Source organism: Podarcis filfolensis, assembly GCF_964270895.1.
Source record: "Podarcis filfolensis genome assembly, chromosome: 14".
In the NCBI taxonomy this organism is placed as follows: Eukaryota; Metazoa; Chordata; class Lepidosauria; order Squamata; family Lacertidae; genus Podarcis; species Podarcis filfolensis.
This window is the reverse complement of record NC_139616.1, coordinates 7,595,137-7,616,302: the sequence shown is the minus strand read 5'-3', so window position 1 is coordinate 7,616,302 and position 21,166 is coordinate 7,595,137. Positions and strand designations below refer to the sequence as shown.

Below are 21,166 nucleotides of genomic sequence, written 5' to 3'. Positions count from 1 at the left end.
ATCATATGGAATTGTACTTTAAATATAGAAATCTGAAGTCAGAGCTTTAGAGGCAATAACCCAATGGAACCCAGAACTTGTTCTACTTGTGAGTAGACCTAGGGCAACTGCTTAGCTATTGCAAGATAGACTTTGGGACAGAGCCGGTATTGCAACTCTTATCCTCTCATTGCATAGTTACTGCAGAGAAATCAGTGTTTAAGCTCTACAGAAGTACCGAGTCACAACGCAATCAATGGCAAGCATGAACACTGCTTTTCCTGATACTATTTAAAGTTTTCAGAACAAGCCGCTGTTCACATCAAATGGGCACGAGTTGCAGTTCATCAAATTCATTTCTGCATCTGAAATTATGGCAACCCAAAGGTAACCATAGCAACCAATAGGAAAATCCAATGTCTGCAAGCCAGTATCACGATGGAGAAGCCTAGCAGGAAACAAAGACAAAAGACTGCCAGAGCAAGAGCGCCGAGTTGATGGTGAAGTAGGGAGTGAGAATTTGAGAGAAAGCACCTCAGAAGGGAATAGGTAAAGGTAAAGGGACCCCTGACCGTTAGGTCCAGTCGCGGACAACTCTGGGGTTGAGGCGCTCATCTCATTTTACTGGCCGAGGGAGCCGGCGTACAGCTTCTGGGTCGTGTGGCCAGCATGACTAAGCCGCTTCTGGTGAACCAGAGCAGCGCATGGAAATGGTGTTTACCTTCCTGCTGGAGCGGTACCTATTTATCTACTTGCACTTCGTGCTTTCGAACTGCTAGGTTGGCAGGAGCAGGGACAGACCAATGGGAGCTCACCCTGTTGTGGGGATTCGAACCACCGACCTTCTTATCGGCAAGCCCTAGGTTTAACCCACAGCGCCACCCGCGTCCCCCCTTCTAATAATAAGAGTAAAGCCCCCTTTAAGTTTGCTCAGCTCAGACTCAGGCTTGTATCCTGTGTCTAGCATGCCTTCTCTTCAAGGTAAAGAGACTTTGGTTTGGGGAGATGGGAAGCTTCATGGAAGACTGAATCAAGTTTTCTTTTTAGTGTTCCAACTGAACTGAAAAACAAACCTTTCGTCAAGTGTTTGATTGAATCACATAAACAGCTCACTTTATTTTTAAAGCAGATAGGAGAGGCAAGTGCCCTTCTTTTGGTGAAGCGCTACAGGCAGCCTATGACATAGCATACTTACAGTCAGCCAGATATGTGGGCAGACATTTTTAATAGCTTCACCACAGGGAGGGGACGCCAGTGGAAGCCATGTGCAGTTACCGTGACATAAGCTACCTGAAGGGGAGTCAGTGCCAAAGCATCATCTCTCTGGACCCAAACTTGTTACCAGGCCCCCCCGATCCCTCTCTAGTTTTGAAATCCTAGAAGACAGATAGGCTCCTTTAGATTATTCAAGTTCCTTTTGCTTAAGCTCACAGCATTTCTGGCTGTCTGATTTGGATTTATAGCCAGGCATGCCAGTGTGACATGTATGTACATTCGTTATATGAGTGCACAGGCTTTTTAGACATTCTTCCCTATCCCTGAGATTCAGTGCCTGATCTTCTCTGCCCACTGGAAACTACGGCCTCACTCATTTGCTCACATCTGATCTAGGGCCTGTAAATTACATCAGCAGAGCTGGCTCCAGCTGTCCCGGAGAGCTCATTGTTCCTGGTTATGCTGGTGCTTGTTCTGTCCTCCTGTTGCCACACCCTGTTAGCTCTTCCTGCTTGTGCATGGAAAATGCCTGCAGGAACTCCAGGACTTCTAATGATTGAGAGAGGATGTTGCACAGGCAGGTACACTTCTTTCCAGTTAAGAAATTACAAGTCCTACACTTTCCCATACAACAACACATTCTCTCTCTGAAGGTCCTAGCCACCAGATCATTGGTCAGAGTTTTGCTTTTTCTGTTCTAACGCTGTTTCCAGCTGGCTCTAGTAAACCACACAGGAACTGGGCACACTGTATGTAGTTCCTAGGAAATAAGTCTGTATAAACAGCCTCAAGAATGACAAAATAATTTCCCCTCCTATCATAATAGGCTTGCCGCTCTGCTGCCTCACATCCTGAACTTCAGTGACACATACCTGTTACAGTCTTCCCCTCCCATCCCCCAATTCTTGGGCCGTGAGAAAATTCAAATTCATGCATGCATTAGATTATGTCAGGGATTGTTCTAAGCACAAAGTATTAACAACTAGCAGGGAGTGCCTGGCACTGCCCAAGAATTAAAAGAAACCAAAACATACTATGGTTTTTAAATGTAGTGTAATTTTTGAGTTTCGACCTGCCATGCCAAGAATAAGTGAGGTCATGCCAAAGTCATGTTTTGGTCCACCACTTTGATTCAAAATAATGTCTGGTGTACAAACAATGGCAAAGACTGCCAGTCTGCCACCCCCATCTCGGGAACCTTGGTGCCAAGTTTGGCAACGATATCTCAGGAGGTGGCCAAACCTATACCAAAGAAGCAGGCAGGGTCATGCCAAAGTCACATTTTGGTCTGCCATCTTGATTCAAAATGGTGGCTGGTGTCCCAGCATCAAGGAGAACTGTTGCTCCCACCTTGGCCACCCTCCTGCTGAATTTGGCAATGATATCTCAAGAAGCATCCAAACCTATAGAGAACAGATAGACAAACTACTTTCCAAAACAAATAGTAGGTAACACTCAAAACCTCCAATTTTTAATAACAGTAATGTTTGCTTTCCCATTTCAGCTACTAGGGAAGGCAGTTCCAGATGTGGGGTTTGGTATTTGTGGGGCTTTATTTGTTTTGCCTCATTTACTGCCAACCTGTGGGGAATAAATCTGTGACTGTTTCCATTTTTTGCAGCTTTTGAATTATCCAGGCCAGGGGATTTATAATTCCTCTTTAAAAGAAGCAAGGGAAGCAGCGGTAACAAGGGCCTAAAGAAACAATGGCAGCAGAAGAGCAAGGAGTAAGGATTCTGGCACAAAATGAAAGGCAATACGCTAGCATGAATAAGTCTTACATCCAGTCGGCTGCCATCGCTTCCCTTTAGCAAGGATCAGAGAGGAGGATTAAAACGTATGCATGAGCCCTAGGAGACCTTCTAACATTTCTCTTTACAGGCCAGTGGTTTAAAATCCCTTAGCCACGAGGTGTAAGATGTCTTTTACAAGAGATTCTGTTTTCACCTAGGATTCCAGAGATGTGATCACACCCGCAACAGGAGAAGTGAAGGGTTTGCTTAAAGATGTTAAACAAAAGAATAGTAGCCGGCATCTACAAATATCCATGATCCCAAAGGCTGAGAATAATCACAGATGAAGCATGACAAACTCATCTAACCACAAAGGTGTCTTACTACACTGCGCACACAGACTCAAAAGCACATGCAGGTGATAAGCCCATCTCCTGGCACACACACACAACAGAAAGCTTTGAAATCTCTCTACTCCCCAAGACACAGCTGTTGTCTCATTGCTTAGTGCTTCTTTTCCCTTTGCTCACTTTTGCAAACAGCCACTGGAACCAACTTTAAATCAAACAATAAACCTGTATGGCTCACAGTTATTTACAGTCAACTGGGTTTAATAAAACCCATCATATACAATTCTGATGCTTGCAACAAAGCTATAATTCATCTCACTATTCTATATTAATAGTCCCCATACACACAAAAGGAAAAAATTGGATTGAAATTGAAAAAATAAGAACAGCGGTTTAAATATAGAACAGCCATTCCTGGCTCCAGATCTCCCCCTAGTGGAAAATGGACTATTTGACAAGTTTTTACCTCCCTTGTTTCTAGATTCCTTTAAAATAACCAAAAGGAAAAATGGGAAGCAAGATGCTATTATAATTAGCATGCCTAAAAACGTGTTTGTCTGATGGCTGATCACAACAGTGCAGGTTAACTGAGACTGAGCAAGTCACAAGTCCTCACTGATACCTAGTCTTGGCACGCTAGTCTGTAAGAATGATGAGGGTATTTGCTGGCAATATCAGGAAGCCTTTTTTTATAGTTCTGCATTGTAGAGGCTGAGCTACACACCAGTTTACAGAGCTAGAGGTATCCTGTTTCCTTCAGAGAGACAGAAAATGATCCCTGTAAAAAAAAAAGGAGGCCAAACAGGCAATTTGTCTCATAGTGGCTTGTGAAAACCATGGAACAACAGCAACCACCACCTTGATCTAGGAGACTGGGGCCAAGTGCTGGTCTTACTCGGTTTTCTGCTCCCTCCTCTATTTCTATGGGGAGATTGGGAGGGGGGCATCCTCCCATGCAGACAGAAGATTATCAGCATTTGCAAGGGCTCCAACTAACAGTATTGAATGTGTAATGAGAAGGGGTGGGGGGAGAGAGAGACCAGAGTTGATATGGAGATGAAGAGGCCAAGCCCTAAACAGTGAACTTCTAATCCAGGCATCCCCAAACTCAGCCCTCTAGATATTTTTGGACTACAACTCCAATCATCCCTAGCTAACAGGCCCAGTGGTCAGGGATGATGGGAGCTGTAGCCCCAAAACATCTGGAGGGCCGAGTTTGGGGATGCCCGTATCTGTCTACTATTCTTTAACATTCATGAGCTGTTTCTTTTCAGTACAGTTGGAATCTTTTTTAACTTTTTTTAAAATTTAATATTGAACCAGCATGCCCCATCACTTCAAAAATATTTCCAGGTTCCCTGCTAGCAGGGACAGGCCCCGTTTTCTGGTATTTGTCCCTGGCAAACCAGTATCCCTGTTATGTCTTTGGGCAATGCTGTGTTAAAATACAACAACTGTAAGAGCTAGTTGCCAGTTGTCAGGATTCAGTTCACTCGCCAGGGTTGCAAAAAGCTATGTGTCTGTGTGGAAAAGGTACGGATCCAGCGTGCATAAATGCATGAGGGTGGCCAGTTCGTATACACCACAGCTGCCAAGATATATTTCCAATGGCTGATAACTGACCATAGGGCAAGCATGCTTTTCTAGGCTCTCTTTAATCAAAGAACAGTCACGCTCCAGCCTTCTAAATCCATGGGAGGCTATTCCGGACTAAATTGACAAAACATTCAACAGGTGGAATAGAATAGGGCTTGTATAATTGCTTTAAAGCCCTAAATGGCCTTGGTCCAATATACCCCCACGTAATAGTCGCAACCCCCTTTTTTGAAAGGAAAAATCAGCACAAAAAATGTGACCATTACATGGTGAAATGTGGTATTTATACTGCTGTATGGTGCCCAAATTATTTTATGTGACTGTGATATACACACATATACAGTGGTACCTCGGGTTACATACGCTTCAGGTTACATACGCTTCAGGTTACAGACTCTGCTTACCCAGAAATAGTACCTTGGGTTAAGAACTTTACTTCAGGATGAGAACAGAAATCATGCTCCGGCGGCGCGGCAGCAGTGGGAGGCCCCATTAGCTAAAGTGGTGCTTCAGGTTAAGAACAGTTTCAGGTTAAGAACGGACCTGCGGAACGAATTAAGTACTTAACCGGAGGTACCACTGTATTTCTTGTTATAGAAAGATGTTGGCTGTGGGAGAGGGGAGCCACTGCTAAAAGCAACACTAGAAATGTATCTGTGCTCATAGCAAACAAAGTATTCCTCATGAAAAACATCTATCTGTTTCGTGCTCATCCAGCAATAAATTCAATCTTTTCTTGGCCTTAGTCCATTTCCCACTATTTTGTGTCTATTTCACCACAAGAAAATCCAAATGACTTAATTCCATTTAGCATCCTTCTCGCCACAATAAAATGCCAGTAATGAATCTGGCCAAAGACCTGGACTGAACACCAGAACAAATAATTCAGGAGATGTTTCTTCCATAAGCTTAACAAGCAGGACTTAATCAACCAGAGGCTTACCGTTTGCAACATTTCCTTACAAAGAAAGAAAATAAATTGGAGTCCTGCTCCACACGACCAGCAGTATACAAAGAGAGAAATGCCTTCCCCAGTATGATACTATCACTAACTACAAGATGATTTGATTGAATGCTTAGGGAGAGGAAATGGGTATGACTGGAGCTAGACATTTTTAATTCAAAACCAGAAAAGCATTTTAGAAAATATCCAATTCATTTACAATGAAGTAGTAAGATTAATATCTTGACACAGCATGATTATTATTAACCCCATGCTGCTTCAAGAAGCAGAGCTCCTTTTATTCAAACACTGTTTGATTCTGGGTGGGGAGAAACTATTTCGAGTGTATTCTAGATTTTGAGGCACAAACAAAGGAAACTGGTTTTTCAGAGAAGGTCTACCCAGGAGGTAAAGTAAGTGTGTGGGGGTGCAGGTTTCCCCTGTGAATGTGTTAGTCCCTGAATAATGCCTGGCTTGCAGCAAAGCTCTGAAGGGTTTACTTCTTTCAAGGACTTTCACTCGGAAAGGATTTCAAGGTTCAAGATAATTGGTACAACATAAAATTATCTAATCATTTGTCAAGTGTTTTCTAGCTACACTATTAAGAGTATGTATGTTGAAGAATCCTGTTGGAAATTAAATGGGAGCGGAAATTGCCCTAATCTGAATGTTCGTCTGAGATCCAGAATATGGGCAGTATTTGCTGTCGCCCCTTTTAGTCCACAAATGTGGACATAAATAATCATACGATTTTCTGCATTGTTTTTGATCTTTCCCTTCCACTGAAATCAATTACATATTTACGCAGATAGTGAGATGAATAACGTAGGTTTCACCAGAAGCCAAACTGTAGTGGATGGGTTGGAACTTGCTATCTCCTTCTCATGACAAGCCTTATTCTCTCCATTCTGTTACCTTCTCCTCTTCTGCTTTTGGTGCCTTTGGTTATTATGTTTTTAATGGAAAGTAGTGTTTCACTGTTGTGTTCATCTACCATAGACACATTGTTAATTTCTTGGAAGGATGTCCAGGATTGCTTCCACACCAGAGCCCCTTAGCACTATCGAGATATTACTTTTTCACATTTAGCTGGAAATGGAATTGAAACAGAGGCACCATACTTCTTTTACATGCAAAGCATGAGTTTTTCCACCTAGTTATGTCCTTTTCCAGAAGTGCCATATGGAATTTAATATACAGTATACTATACAGTATACTATAATATACAGTAGGGACACGGGTGGCACTGTGGGTTAAACCACAGAGCCTAGGACTTGACGATCAGAAGGTCGATCAGAAGGTCGGTGGTTCGAATCCCCGTGACGGGGTGAGCTCCCGTTGCTCAGTCCCAGCTCCTGCCAACCTAGCAGTTCGAAAGCACATCAAAGTGCAAGTAGATAAATAGGTACCACTCCAAAGGGAAGGTAAACGGCATTTCCGTGCGCTGCTCTGGTTCGCCAGAAGTGGCATAGTCATGCTGGCCACATGACCCGGAAGCTGTACGCCGGCTCCGTCAGCCAATAAAGCAAGATGAGCGCCGCAACCCCCGAGTCAGCCACGACTGGACCTAATGGTCAGGGATCCCTTTACCTAGTGCTATATTACCCAGCAGTGCCCAACCCTAAGGTACAGACCATTCTGTAATGCTTAGTCACAAAGGTCCTTTGCAACATTAGTTAAAAGTTTTCTGTTTGCAGTTCTTCCTGTTTTATGCTTCTTCTTGATTCCAGCTGTAATGGTGAATTGCCTTTTGAACAGTCCCAGTCCCAGTTTCTGTTCCTGCCGGCTAGTACATTTTTGTGTACATTTTATTTTCAAGGCTGCTGAACTGTATCAGTCACACCATTTTCTGTTTCTGCAGCTATGCTGTACAGTTCTGCAAAAGCAGGGTCAGCCTTTCCACCCCATCTGGTTTAAATTATTTAAAAGTGAGGAAGTTTATTCTTAACTCTGACTTGCCTTTGCCTTTCCCTCAGAGGAAATTCCAGAAAGAGGGCTTAGCTTTGCTCCTCTTTGCCTGCTTAGGAATGAGAGTGAATAGTACACAATTGAAATGCTATGCTTCAGAATAATGCTAAGGAAAAGGATGCAAGAACTTTAGTGGATATTGGGGGGGGGTCAAAATGCACTCAGAAGTGGACTAGTAATATAAAGCTGATCCCAAGGACAAACATAAGGTACAAAATTTAGGATTCATATTCACGAGATAACTAGTTGGATAGGACATTGCTTAGAAAAACAGACATTACAGTGAGTAAAAAGAATTCTCCACTCCTCTGCCCAGCTGATATGCTAGGTAACATGCAGAACTCTACTGGCACATATCTGTAGTAATCCTCAGAGAGCCAATGCATACAGAACCTGGACACATGGTAGTTACTTGAAAAATGTGGTTATGTGTCAGTTTTCTGTTATTTGTACTGAGGGACAAATGGATGGGGGGAAGTGATGCAGGGGTGAGAATGTTCATCTCCCCACCCAGTTTTGCCTGCTTTAAGCCCCCTCCCCCTGCTATATAGCGAGTGAGAGTGGCTGGGGAAAGAAACCCAGCCAGATGGGCAGGGTATAAATAAATACCGTATTTTTCGCTCTATAAGACGCACCAGACCACAAGACGCACCTAGTTTTTGGAGGAGGAAAACAAGAAAAAAAATATTCTGAATCTCAGAGGCCAGAACAGCAAGAGGGATCACCGCGCAGTGAAAGCAGCAATCCCTCTTGCTGTTCTGGCTTCTGGGATAGCTGCGCAGCCTGCATTCACTCCATAAGACGCACACACATTTCCCCTCACTTTTTAGGAGGGAAAAAGTGAGTCTTATAGAGCAAAAAATACGGTAATTATTATTATTATTAATGAGAAAGCAGACTGATTATGACACAAATCTGATGCTAGCATGATAGTTTGGCCCACAGCTATCCATTGGGCCTAAACTATTTGTCACTGCTAAGTGGTACCAATATCAAATGAAAGACTGATAGATCATTTTCAAGATCGCAATGATATATGGAAATGTCTCTCCACACCAACCTGTAAATCACAGGGTGTGTGTGGGTGTGTGTAGAATGGATCTGATTCACTAGGTTGGGTCAAAGCAATTCAGTAACTGCAAAAGGACAGCTCCGTTATTTCACAAAGCGTTTTACTCATGAAATAGATAAGCTAGAACAAACCTCTTGCTGAGCGAGCTCTTGGAGGTTCTTTGGATGCTGGGAAGGATGCAGGCTGAAATAATACAAAAAAAGGCATTAAAACTGTGTCAAAATGAATAACACAGGACTATCCAGAGATGAAATACAGTCTAGGCTTGTTCAAACGCTAATAATTGTGGACTATGACAGGGATGGCTCTCCAGATCTTGTTGGACTCCAAATTCCATCAGTCCCAGTCCTCATGGCCACTAGTACAGGTAAGATACACATACATTAATAAAGCAAAAAGCACATTATCAAAGATCTTGTTCTTTTTTTTTTTGAATTTTTTTATTTTCAATGCAGAATCATAACAAAAATTACAAACATTGAATCCAAAATAATACTATACAAACAAAAAAACCCGGAACATATAGGGGGAAAAAACAGAAAAGAAAAAGGGGGAAAAAAGCAAAGGAAACAAAACTAAACTAAACAAAAATGAAAAGGCACACATCTACAGAAAAAAACCGTATTATTACGTACATAAACACAAATTGACTTCCTTCCTTTGTTCTAGGACCTCAAAAAATGTACTCTTACTGTATTGTTGTGTCTAATTAGATTACTTCCACCTTGGTACTTTTTTTTTTTTACACCATTTTTCTTTTTCTTTAACCCTGTAAAGCATCATTCATTACATACCAATATACTTACTCCAGAACAATGTTTTTTCATATACTCTTTAGCACAACCCCATTCTTTTAATAATTTCTGGTCCGATTGTCCCCTTATGTAAGCTGTGAGTCTTGCCAGATTTATGTATTCACAAAATTTAATTTGCCAATCTTTCACTGATGGAATTTTTCTGCCTTTCCAGTTTTTAGCTATAAGCATCCTGGCAGCTGTTGTTGCATAAAGGAATACTTTCCTTTGATTTTCGGGGATATCATTTGTAATTAAACCTAAAAGGAATGCCTCCGGTTTTTTACTGAAAGATATTTTAAACTTCTTATTTAAATATCTTAAAGATATTTTAAACATTTTAAACATTGTTATCCAATTTGATCCAATCCTTGATCCAAGAAAAGCATGCCGCATCGTAATATAGTCTCAGGTCTGGGAGTCCAAAACCTCCCCGCTCTTTTATGTCGGTTAATAATTTATGTTTGATCCGTGGCTTTTTGCCTTGCCATATAAACTTTGTTAGGTCCGTTTTCCATTTTTTAAAACAATCATCTTTACCTATTATGGGAATCATTTGAAAAAGGAACAGAAGTTTTGGTAAGATATTCATTTTAATAGCCGAAATTCTACCCCAGAGTGTTAATTTCAATCTTGTCCAAGTTTCCATTTCTCTTTTTGTTTTTTCCCAAATTTTTTTATAATTATCTTCAAACAAATTTATATTTTTCATTGTTATTTGGATTCCTAAATATTTCACTTTTTTTACAATTTGTAATCCAAATTTTTCTACCAGTTCCTTTTTCTCTTGATCTCCCAAAGATCTTGTTCATACGGAGGTGATAAACTTGCAATATACAACTTCAGAATATACACATCACAACAAAAAAGCAAACCCTGACACGGTTTCTACATGCAGGGGTTTTTATTTTTATTTTGCATTGGAGGAACTTTCACTCATGTGAGCCCCCACAGCTCACAGCCTAGATACAGATTCACCACCACAGTGAGAACAAGGCCTAAATCTATAAAGCATTACTTCTACATTTATTAGAACTGAGAAGCAAAATCTCCTCTCTAGAAAAGCCTAATTGCCGGGCTGACTGAAAAATTCAACCATGTGATCAATAAAACAGTTTTCTAGGGACAGAAGCAGAGAGTCAAGCAAAGGGAAGGTTTATTTGGGCTGCAGAAGTTAATGTGGAACTTTATTTAATAGAAGCTTTCAAATCTGTTTTTTTTAAGCCTGTAATATCATATCATAGTATCTTTTTTAAGAAGCATTTACTTAATGTAACTTTTCAAGAAGCTCATGCTTTGAAGAAATTTCTGCAGGGGTTGAACATCTTGTATATCAGGCTATGCCTTGTTTATGCTAGGTGTGTAGTAAAAGCTACAAAAATAATTTAGCCACAAGGGATGGAATGGCCAGAAAAGGCCCCACTTTATCTTTTGCCACAGAAAATTAAGAGAAAACGCCGAACGTTTGAGACACAGCTATCCATTCTTGGTCCTCCCCTGCCCCCACGATCTTCCAAATCCTGTAATTTGCAATAGGAAAATACTGGGAGAGGGGTAAAAAAAAAAATACAAGCTCCCAGTGGCACAATGGGTCAAAGGGTCTGGTTGTTAACCAGAAGGTTGGTTGTTCAAGCCCACCCAGGGATGGCTGTGGGCAGGATTCCTGAATTGCAAAGGATTGGACTAGATAACCCTCAGGGTCCCTTCCAACTTTACAATTCTATGATTTTGCTCCAGTCTTTCTGTAACACTCCACTTCTCATTTTCCCAATTTTATGTATCCTGTTTTTGGTACAACATTATTTAGTTCCAAGAATAACCTAAATGGAAAAGAGCTTGGAAGTGTTCTGGTGGGTCCATCCACTCCAACATCCTATTTCCTACAGTGGCCAGACAGATGCTTCTGAAGAGCTTACCATTCATTCACTCGTTCATTTATTTACAAAATCAATACAGACCAAAAAGACCCTGCCCTCTGGCTTACAATCTAAAAAGACACAACACACAAAAGGAAAATAGATTGGGAGGGAGTAAGAAATGAGGAAACGCAAGTACAGTAGACGCTCGGGTTGTGAACGCGATCCATGCGGGATGCATGTTCACAACCTGCATCTGCGCGATTCGGTGTTTCTGTGCATGCGCAACCACTGAAACCCGGAAGTAACCCATTCCGGTACTTCCGGATTTTGGTGGTCCGCAACCCAAAAAAACGCAACCTGAAGCGGCTGTAACCCAAGGTATGACTGTACTTAGTTCCAGGGCTAGCTCAAGACATTTTGGCACCTGAGGCAAAAACCAAAATGATGCCCCCCTCTCTGCCAGGGAATAAGGAGTGAGCGCAGATCTATATCAGGAACAAGGGGGTGTAAATAAATATATGCATTGGGATTTGATGCCCCTGTGAATCTTTCTGCCCAAGGTGGCCCCCTCACTTTGCTAGGTGGGCCAGTCCTGACTAGTTCTAAGATGAAGGTTGAGCAGCTGAGATGGAAACAGAAGAGCCAAACATTGCTGGTCTCTCAACTGCAGCAACAATGGGGAGGGGGACTGCTTCCCTTTTCTTCCACTTCTGAGTCTGATGGAATGACTGCTGCCATGTTCGCACTTGATGGAGAGAGAAGTCTTGCTTCTCAGCAGAGCTGACAACAATACAGCCACCCTCCTCACTCCAGCCTCCATTTCCCCTAGCATCTAGCATTCTGATGTATACTGCCTATGAACATAAAGGTTCCATTTACCATCACAGTTAATAGCAGGTGAATTTGTCTAGTCCCCCTTTAAGCTATCTAAGCTGGCGCCCCCTCACCCCCATCTAATCTCGAAGCAGCAAGTTCCATACATTTATTATGCTCTGTATGCAATACTACCCCCTTATGAATGTTCTGAATTTTCACAGGTTGGTCCCCGAATAAAGGGGGGCATTCTCTCTATTCACATTAAGCACGTTTACTTTTCTCAATCTCTGACATGTCACCACTTTTTTAAAGAAACTTTCTATAAAGCCCCAAATGGTTCAGTTTTTTCTTATAGACCTAACAGATGCAGCTTATGCTCTGTTATCAACAAAGGAGTCAGAAAGCCACCACAAAGCTGCTGACTGCATTATATCTATTATTAGTAACAGAATTGGATTAATTCCACTTACTTACACCTGCCATCCTGCTGCTGCTGCTATTGATTATATGGATTCTGACAGTGTGTAGAACTTTTAAAGTTGTAACAGAGTTGCTGCCTGTCTTGAGTGCTGAAATTTTGGCCTGAAGCTGGACTTGCACACAGAAAAAAACTGGATTATTTTTTTTTAAATCTATTGTCGAGAGCAGTGGCCATGCATGTTTGTGAGTATATATGTGAATCTCGTCACCACAACATGGTGATCCACTCCCTGCTTTGACAATTGTATCTGCTGCCTAGATTGGGTTTACTTTACACTAAAACCAGAAGAGGGGTAGCAGAGGAAGCTAACTATGGACTTATTTACATTTAGCTTTAAAACTAATCAGTTTCAGTTCCAGTAGGTGTCTGTGGCATTAGTACATGGTTACACCACAACTGGCATTTCAACTGCTATGCCTCTGCCAACTGAGGTTGGGGAAACTGAGTCATAAGAAAATGCAACTTCCTAGAAATTGAACCGTTGCTCATTTAGTACAAATGGTCCATACATTTTCCTTCAGGGAAACAAGTATACATTTGCTGTGCCATAAGCTACCCTTATAAGCTACGCGGGTGGCGCTGTGGGTAAAACCTCAGCGCCTAGGACTTGCCGAGAGTGAGATGAGCACACAACCCTAGAGTCTGTCAAGACTGGCCCGTACGGGCAGGGGTACCTTTACCTTTACCTTAAGCTACCCTTGGTTTGCGCTTCCCCGAAAAACTACAAAAGAACAAGCTGTAACCTGAGAACCTAGTCTCATGATTTTGGAGAACGAAGCTGGGGGTGGGGAACATTGTCAGAACAATTAGGTTCATAGGCTGGAATTTCTACTAGATCTATCTGTTCTTTTATTTGGACATCCAAGTGGCTGCAGCAGCACAAACCATCTTACACTTGGTAAGGTTGATGCATGGCCTCTCCTAGACAAAGAAAAGCAGCCACAATTTTTAATGTTATGATGATGTCCCAGCTGCATTAAAGTTTTATGTTGGGCTGCCTACATACAGTTTGGAAAAAAATACAGTTGGTAACCTAGCACAGGGGTCAGCAAACTTACCGCGCCTCGGGCCCGTGTCTCCAGTGCCAATCGAATAGCGGGCCAGAGAGTGGGGGAGCGTGTGCCCATACGCGTGCACACACGCTATTTCCGGCGCACTTCCTGGTTGGAGGAGCACCGAAAATAATTTGTGCACATGTGCACGGGCCTCCTCTGACCTGGATGTGCACTGGAAATAATGCGTGCACATGCGCAAATAATGCTTGTGCATGTGCACAAGCTATTTCTGGTCCTCCTCCGAACCGGAAGTGGGCAGCGCCGGTAAGGGCGGGTGGTGGCAGCGGTCGCCGCAGGTCGGATAAAGAGTCCTTCGGGCCTTATCTGGCCCATGGGCCTTAGTTTTGGGACCCCTGACCTAGCAGCTGTATTTTGTACTAACTGAGACAGATGTATGTTGCTAGTCTTAAAACAGTTTCACAGAGTAAACATCTGGGTTCTGTTCAAGATGCTAGCTGAACCTTTAAAACCATACATTGGTTAAGGCCAGGATACATTAAGGACCACCACCTGGACACATACATCTGCCTGATTTCTGGGATCTTCTTTGGACACCCTTCTTTGAGTCCCTCTGCTAGAGACCTGAGGCAAGTGGTGATCCACAAGAGGGTCATTTGAGCTGTGGCCCTCAGACCCCTGGAATGCACTGTCCAGGAAGACTCAGCTGGTGCCAATAATGATGTCTTTTTCGTGCCTAATGAAGAAAGATATTATTATTTCTCCATGCTTTTTAAGCTTTAATCTAGCCATCTGCTTTTAATTCCTCTGCTAATGTTTTATGACATTTTATATTGTTATTATGTACTTAAGTGTATTTTCTTAGCCACCATGTGGATTTTACCTGAAGAGTAGCACAAAAATTCATTCAATAAATTAATGTTGTAGCTTTCAGGCAAACTGCTGAGACACAGAGTACAGCTATGAAGACAAAGGAGGTTATTCATCATGATCCATGTGCATCTGCCCAGGAGGAAAGCTTTATGTCACATTATTTTATTCTTAGAATTGCTGCTTTTAAGCACTACTGCCTGCAACGGTTAATGGAAAAACAAAAGTATTTACTTTAAATTAATAGTGACCTGGGGCAATGATGTAGCAGTGCTGGATAATGAAGGTACTTTAGTTTTAAAAAATCCAATGTAAAAATCATTCTGCAACCAAGACATCAAAACTTTCTCACTGTACTACCAAATATAGTCACATAGAGCAAGACAATCTTGCAGATCAAAATCCTTCTGTCTAACGTGAAATGCTGAGCTGAAACCACCATTAAAAGAGCAACTAAAATTCCTGGAATGTACCATAAAGAATCTTGGTTCTAACTATATTCTCCAGCTGTGACCACCAAAAAATTAACACCAGTGAATCATGTCCTTTGAAGTGATGTACTGGAGGTTATTTTAACAAATCTAATGTTAGAGCACACTGCCATAAAAAGATACCTTTAAAATCATCATTCTGTATTGTTTTTAGGGGTACAGTGGTACCTCGGGTTAAGAACTTAATCCGTTCCGGAGGTCCGTTCTTAACCTGAAACTGTTCTTAACCTGAGGTACCACTTTAGCTAATGGGGCCTCACACTGCCGCTACTCAATTTCTGTTCTCATCCTGAAGCAAAGTTCTTAACCCGAGGTACTATTTCTGGGTTAGCGGAGTCTGTAACGTGAAGCGTCTGTAACCTGAGGTACCACTGCATTTTATCTCTTTTATAAATCTTCTTGTACCCTAGGGTTTTGTTATGAGGTGCATACTATACATACGTTAATAAATAAATTACAGCTACTGCTGAGATTCCCCACCCCCTCAAATATTCTCTATACAAGGGGAAGGTAGCCTGGTGCATTCCAGATGTTCTGGACTACAACTCCCATAACCCCTGGCCATTGGCCATGCGGGCTGAAGCTGATGGGAACTGTATGTGATGAAAACCGGGACTGATGTAAGGATTAGAACATTTAGCATAAGCACGGGAGACTTGGTTGTTCAAATCCCTGCAAAGCTTAGAGGATTACCTTGGGCCACTCACTCTCTTTTTCCTCTTTCCCCCACCACTGACAATATGGAGATGATGCCGAGTTTAAAGGGCTATTGTAAAGATATATTAGAACCAGGCCAGATAATAAATAAATAATAATTGAAGGTTTTATTTTATTTGATTTTATCTTATATTTTGGAAACGTACATCCATATTTTTTTCCTTTTAATTTTTTTGGGGTCCCCAAGACCGGGGGCCCCCTAAGCTATGGCTTGTTGAGCTTATACGTAAATAATAATTGAAGGTTTTGTTTTATTTGTTTTTTATCTTATATTTTGGAAACGTACATCCATATTTTTTTCCTTTTAATTTTTGGGGGGTCCCCAAGACCGGAGGATCCTAAGCTATGGCTTGTTGAGCTTATACGTCAATCCGGCACTGATTCTAGACGCTCGGAGCAAATCGCGAAAGCTTGCTGCCTTGCCCTTATTATCCCTGCGCCAAAGAGCCACCGGCAGTGCTTATATCAATAAGGATTATAACATCCTAGAGCCGGAAGGGAACCCCCAAGGGTCATCTAGTCCAACCCCGTGCCATGCAGGAATGCCACGTTGTGAAGAAATCTTGGGGTGCGAAGGCCGGGTAGGCAAGCAAGCAGGGAGCCCCCTCGGAAGACGGTGCTGAAGACCCCCCCTCACCAACCCCAATATCTACACGTGTCGGGGAGGAAGAGGAGCAGCGGCGCCTGCTCAGCCCGCGTGTTTCCAAGCCAGGCTTTCTGGTAGCAACCAGGCCGCGCGGGCTCTGAGAGAAGGACCGCGACCGCTTCCCAAGGGGAACGTGAGGGGAACGGGGAGTGAAGGCAAAGGTGGCAAGAGACGAGAATACAGGACCCCCTCGCTCACCGGTCGCACGGCCACCTCCGCCATGGCGCCTCAGTTTCTCAACCAGGCCTGGCAAGCCGCTTGTTGCTATGGTTACCAGACGACGCGGAAGCTTCCCCCGCTCCGCGCGAGGAACCCGGATGCTGTTGCCGCGGTAACCATGGCTCTCCTCGATCCCGCCCCGCGACGAAACGGGATTTTACGTCAGCGGGAGAGGGGAAGTGAGGATGCGGCCGCCGCGAGGCCTGTCGGGAAGATGGAGGGAAGGCGCGGCCGCGACATAATAAGCTCCTCCCCCCTCCCAGTTTTCGCAAATGGACCTTTCCCAGCGAAGTCTTGTAGAACGCGCAGCCGTAGAATGGACTGTACCACTTCGGAGTGAGGGGGAATCATATTTTGTATTTTTAAAAAAAATAATTAATACCCCACCACATACCTGCAGCTAGAAAACTAGTGCAAGAGGGGAAAGCGCTGGTAATTTTCTATTTACAGTGCTAACTTTTCGGGGGAAATCATATTTTTAATTCCCCTTTTGCATTTTTCTAAAAAAATAATACTCCACCACATCCCTGCAGCTAGAAAACTAGTAATTTTCTATTTACAGTGCTAACTATTGGGGTTTTTTTAAAGGACTATTTAAACAAAAAAACCCAACACTGAGATATTTTAAAAAGGAAACAGTACGCAGCCTGTTTTAACTCATAAGGGGGGAAAGCAATGTCTTTACTGGCGCAACCATAATTTCAATATAGTGAGCTAGCTTTCGAGTTTCCCATCAGGCTGGATGGTAAACAGAGCAGGCGAGGAAGCGTGTTATTAAAAGGCTCGATGAGCATTAAAACCATGAAAAAATATGCACTGATAACCAGTCTTGACAGGGAGTCGTAGGAAAGATATTCCTTGCCTAAGCTATTCTACGATCCTATTCTGCTTCACTTTAGAGTACGGTATAAGGCTTTGGGGGCTCCACTTTGCTCTCCTCACCACCCACTGCCTCATCGCAGGCATCCGTCAGTGTGATTTCTAGCCTACAACAGCATATGCCGTGAACCATATTGTAGTCTTTGAGGCGTTTCATACACTTTTTCAGCTAGAGAGAACAAGGACAGAGCAGTCAGGTTGCTGGTTCCCTGAAATGAAGTGTAGCTGCTAGCCTGCAGGTTTGTGTGTGAAGCTTTAACTGTACATGCAGGAAAAAATATATGAAATGCTACATTTGTCCCATGAAAAACATGTGCATGCACACAGGCAAAGGATGGGCATCCATGCATAATACACACAATATATTTCTGGTAGATTTAAGCAGTGCTTTTTTTCTGGGTGGACACAGGGTACACAAACCCCTAAGCATTTTGTGAATCTAAGTTTGGCCTCATTGAGGGGCAGTATTTCAATACAAGTAGGAAAATGAGAGTACAGTGGTACCTCGGGTTACATACGCTTCAAGTTACATACGCTTCAGGTTACAGACTCCACTAACCCAGAAATATTACCTCGGGTTAAGAACTTTGCTTCAGGATAAGAACAGAAATCGTGCTCTGGCAGCGCAGCAGCAGCAGGAGGCCCCATTAGCTAAAGTGGTGCTTCAGGTTAAGAACAGTTTCAGGTTAAGTACGAACCTCCGGAACAAATTAAGTACTTAACCTGAGGTACCACTGTACCTCACTAAACATTTTCTTTTAGGAAAAAAACCCACTGAATTAAAGTACTGTATCTGGGTAAGATTTTTAACACAAAGAGATACATGTTTCATTTAAGTCGGTATTGTTTTAGAGCAGGGAAGAGCCACCCGCAGCCCTTCAAATGTTAAGACTCCCAGCTCCTATCACCCCAAAGCCACCATGGCCAAAGGTCAGAGATGATGGGAGCTCTAGCTCAACATCTGGAGGCTCACAGCTTCCCCACCCATTGGGTACTGAGTTGTACTGAGATCTACTGGTACTGCTAAATTGAATTATTGATGCTTGTCGGTATTTGTAATTGAGTATATAGTTTTGAATGGAGCAAATGAACAGTTTAAAATGCTTACGGCATAACCTAATAGAAAAGGGGCACATATTTTATATTGCAAATATAAAATGGAAGAATCAGCAGTGAAGTAAAATTTTATTCCGTTTGGCTACACCCACTTTGTACTGCAGCAACTGTGTGGGTTGGATCATGCCCATCATAACACTCACAGAACTGGAGCACTGGTAATTCTTGTGTTCGTATATTAATGTAAGCTAGGAACTTTAAAAATGAGATCGATACCTAATTTTGCACATCTACAATTCTTCAGTTGTATTCCTCAGACTTAAAAGGGTTAAGTAATGATTTTAAATCTATATAAAATACTGCCTTTAAAAAACACTAAATTCCATAAATTATTGAGCACATCTGTGATTCCTCTAAGACTTAAAGCCTTTTGTGGAAATTGCTTTTAATGAAATACTTTTGAGTTGCTGCATTGCAAATGCTCTTAAACCACACTAATAAAAGTTAGATTTTGCTTTTGTTTAACAAAATTGGCAAGAGGCAGGATGCAACACCTTTGCACCTAAAGTCAGTTTCAGAACTGCAGGTGCAACAAGTGACTAAAAGCTCATGAAAAAAGGTGGATGAAAAACAGCTATGCTTCTCCCCTTATGAGCAGCAAGATGGATTGCAGAAGGGTTCTGTTTCTATGGAAACAGTACCCAACTGTGTTGAGCACACTGTCATAGTTAAATTGCTAGTTGCCTAGAAAAAGGCGGACACAGATGTCATTCTTCTAAGGCTTCATCGTTAGTATACAGCCTCTCCTCAAAATGCATTAGAAAACATCATGGCAAGCATCTTTTCATTTGAGCAGTTTCTGTAATCGGTGGGAAAGGTTTCAGATCTCGGGGGGGGGGGGCTCCAGAGAAAGTTTTCAGAGGGGAAGCTACTATGAAAACATGTTTTATGTATGCCTGTTGCACAGGCTTCACATTTCTGCCACAAAACAGAACATCCTCCTTCCCGGTTTCATTCCTAGTGTCCCCTCTTACCCACTTCCCTCCTCCTCCTCCTCCTCCTCCTCCTCCTCCTTCTCAAATTGCCACTCCCTCATGATCCTAGTGCTTTACTGTTATTGTCAAAGTATATGTAATTTAAATAACTGCATATTCTTCCCTTCCTCACCCATCTCTTCCTTCCTTGTTCGTTTCCCTGTATCTACTGCAAGTCTTTTTGGTAAGGACCTGTTATACCACTTGTATGTCATGTAGCTGGATATTGCTATATAAAATAGAAATAGGGGCAAAGGTACTACAATATAATATCTGAATACTCAAATGTGCCTCGCTGCCCAATGCTGGTTCTAGTTGTTTGGCCATTTTACAACAGCTTCTGCTTGCAAGTTCATTGGACAACCTTGAGCAAGACACTGTCAGGGACGATGGAAGTTGTAGTCCAGCAAGATCTAGGTTTTCCACCACTGAGCTACAGGAAAGGGATCAAGTGTGTTATCTGAGCTCTTTGGAAGAAGGGGTAGATAAAAATCAGATGGGTCAAGCAGTACAGCCATGCACAGAGACAAGGAAGTGGAGCTGCAGACATGTGGAGTGTTGGTACATCTATGTATGTGAGGGGATATGTTGAGATTTGTATATGGGCAACAAACCCACATCAACAGTGGCTTCATCCCACCAGCTGGAACAGAAACAAATCCAAACTACCATCTGGCTCATTCTCTAGCTGTTCCCTGAAACGTATTCCAAGCTGGGACGTTTCCCTAACTTGTTATCACACACTTGTGTCTGCCCCCACCCCTTAAAATGGTCCGTAGATGTCTCACTGTGGAGTCAGACAAATGTGTTAGGCGTCTAGAGGAGCTGGGAGCACTGTTATACAGCGGTTCCGCTCCTTCCTCCGGGGCCGTGTTCAGAAAGTGGTTGGGGGGGGATGGGTGTTCAGACCCCTGGGCCCTCACTTGTCCTCTCCCCCCCCCTGCTTTTTAACATCTACATGCAGCCGCTGGGAGAGATCATCAGGGGGTTTGGGCTGGATGTCCATTAATATGCGGATGATACCCAGCTCTACTCTATTTTAAATTGGAAGTGAAGGCAGTGAAGGTCCTGTGTGAGTGCCTGCAGGCAGTTGGAGGATGGATGGCGGCTAATGGATTGAGGTTGAATCCTGACAAGACAGAAGTACTGTTCTTAGGGGATAGTGGGCAGGCTGGTATGGAGGACTCCCTGGTCCTGAATAGGGTAACTGTGCCCCTGAAGGACCAGGTGCACAGCCTGGGAGTCATTTTGGACTCACAGGTGTCCATGGAGGTGCAGGTCAATTCTGTATCCAGGGCAGCTGTCTACCAGCTCCATCTCGTACGCAGGCTGAGACCCTATCTGCCTGCGGACTGCCTCGCCAGAGTGGTGCATGCTCTAGTTATCTCCCGCTTGGACTACTGCAAAGTGGGGCTACCTTTGAAGGTGACCCGGA

The 21,166-nt window shown here is 42.9% G+C and overlaps 1 protein-coding gene and 1 long non-coding RNA gene across 2 annotated transcripts in view; both read right to left on the bottom strand.

The window, feature by feature from the left end:
- BBS4 (Bardet-Biedl syndrome 4) overlaps positions 1 to 16,914 on the bottom strand; it is a 40,079-nt gene extending 23,165 nt beyond the window's left edge. The window contains exons 1-2 of the mRNA XM_083586691.1: positions 16,742 to 16,914; positions 8,988 to 9,039 (exon numbers count right to left, since the gene is read on the bottom strand). Of these exons, the coding sequence (XP_083442817.1) occupies positions 8,988 to 9,039; positions 16,742 to 16,765 (76 nt within the window). The 5' untranslated portion in view covers positions 16,766 to 16,914. The remainder of the gene's footprint in view (positions 1 to 8,987; positions 9,040 to 16,741) is intronic.
- Positions 11,899 to 15,141, bottom strand: LOC310749830. The gene is made up of 3 exons (XR_014541829.1): positions 14,220 to 15,141; positions 13,487 to 13,839; positions 11,899 to 13,346 (listed from the first exon to the last, which is right to left on the bottom strand). It is a non-coding gene; the product is annotated as an uncharacterized lncRNA (long non-coding RNA).
- Positions 16,915 to 21,166: the final 4,252 nt, after the last annotated feature.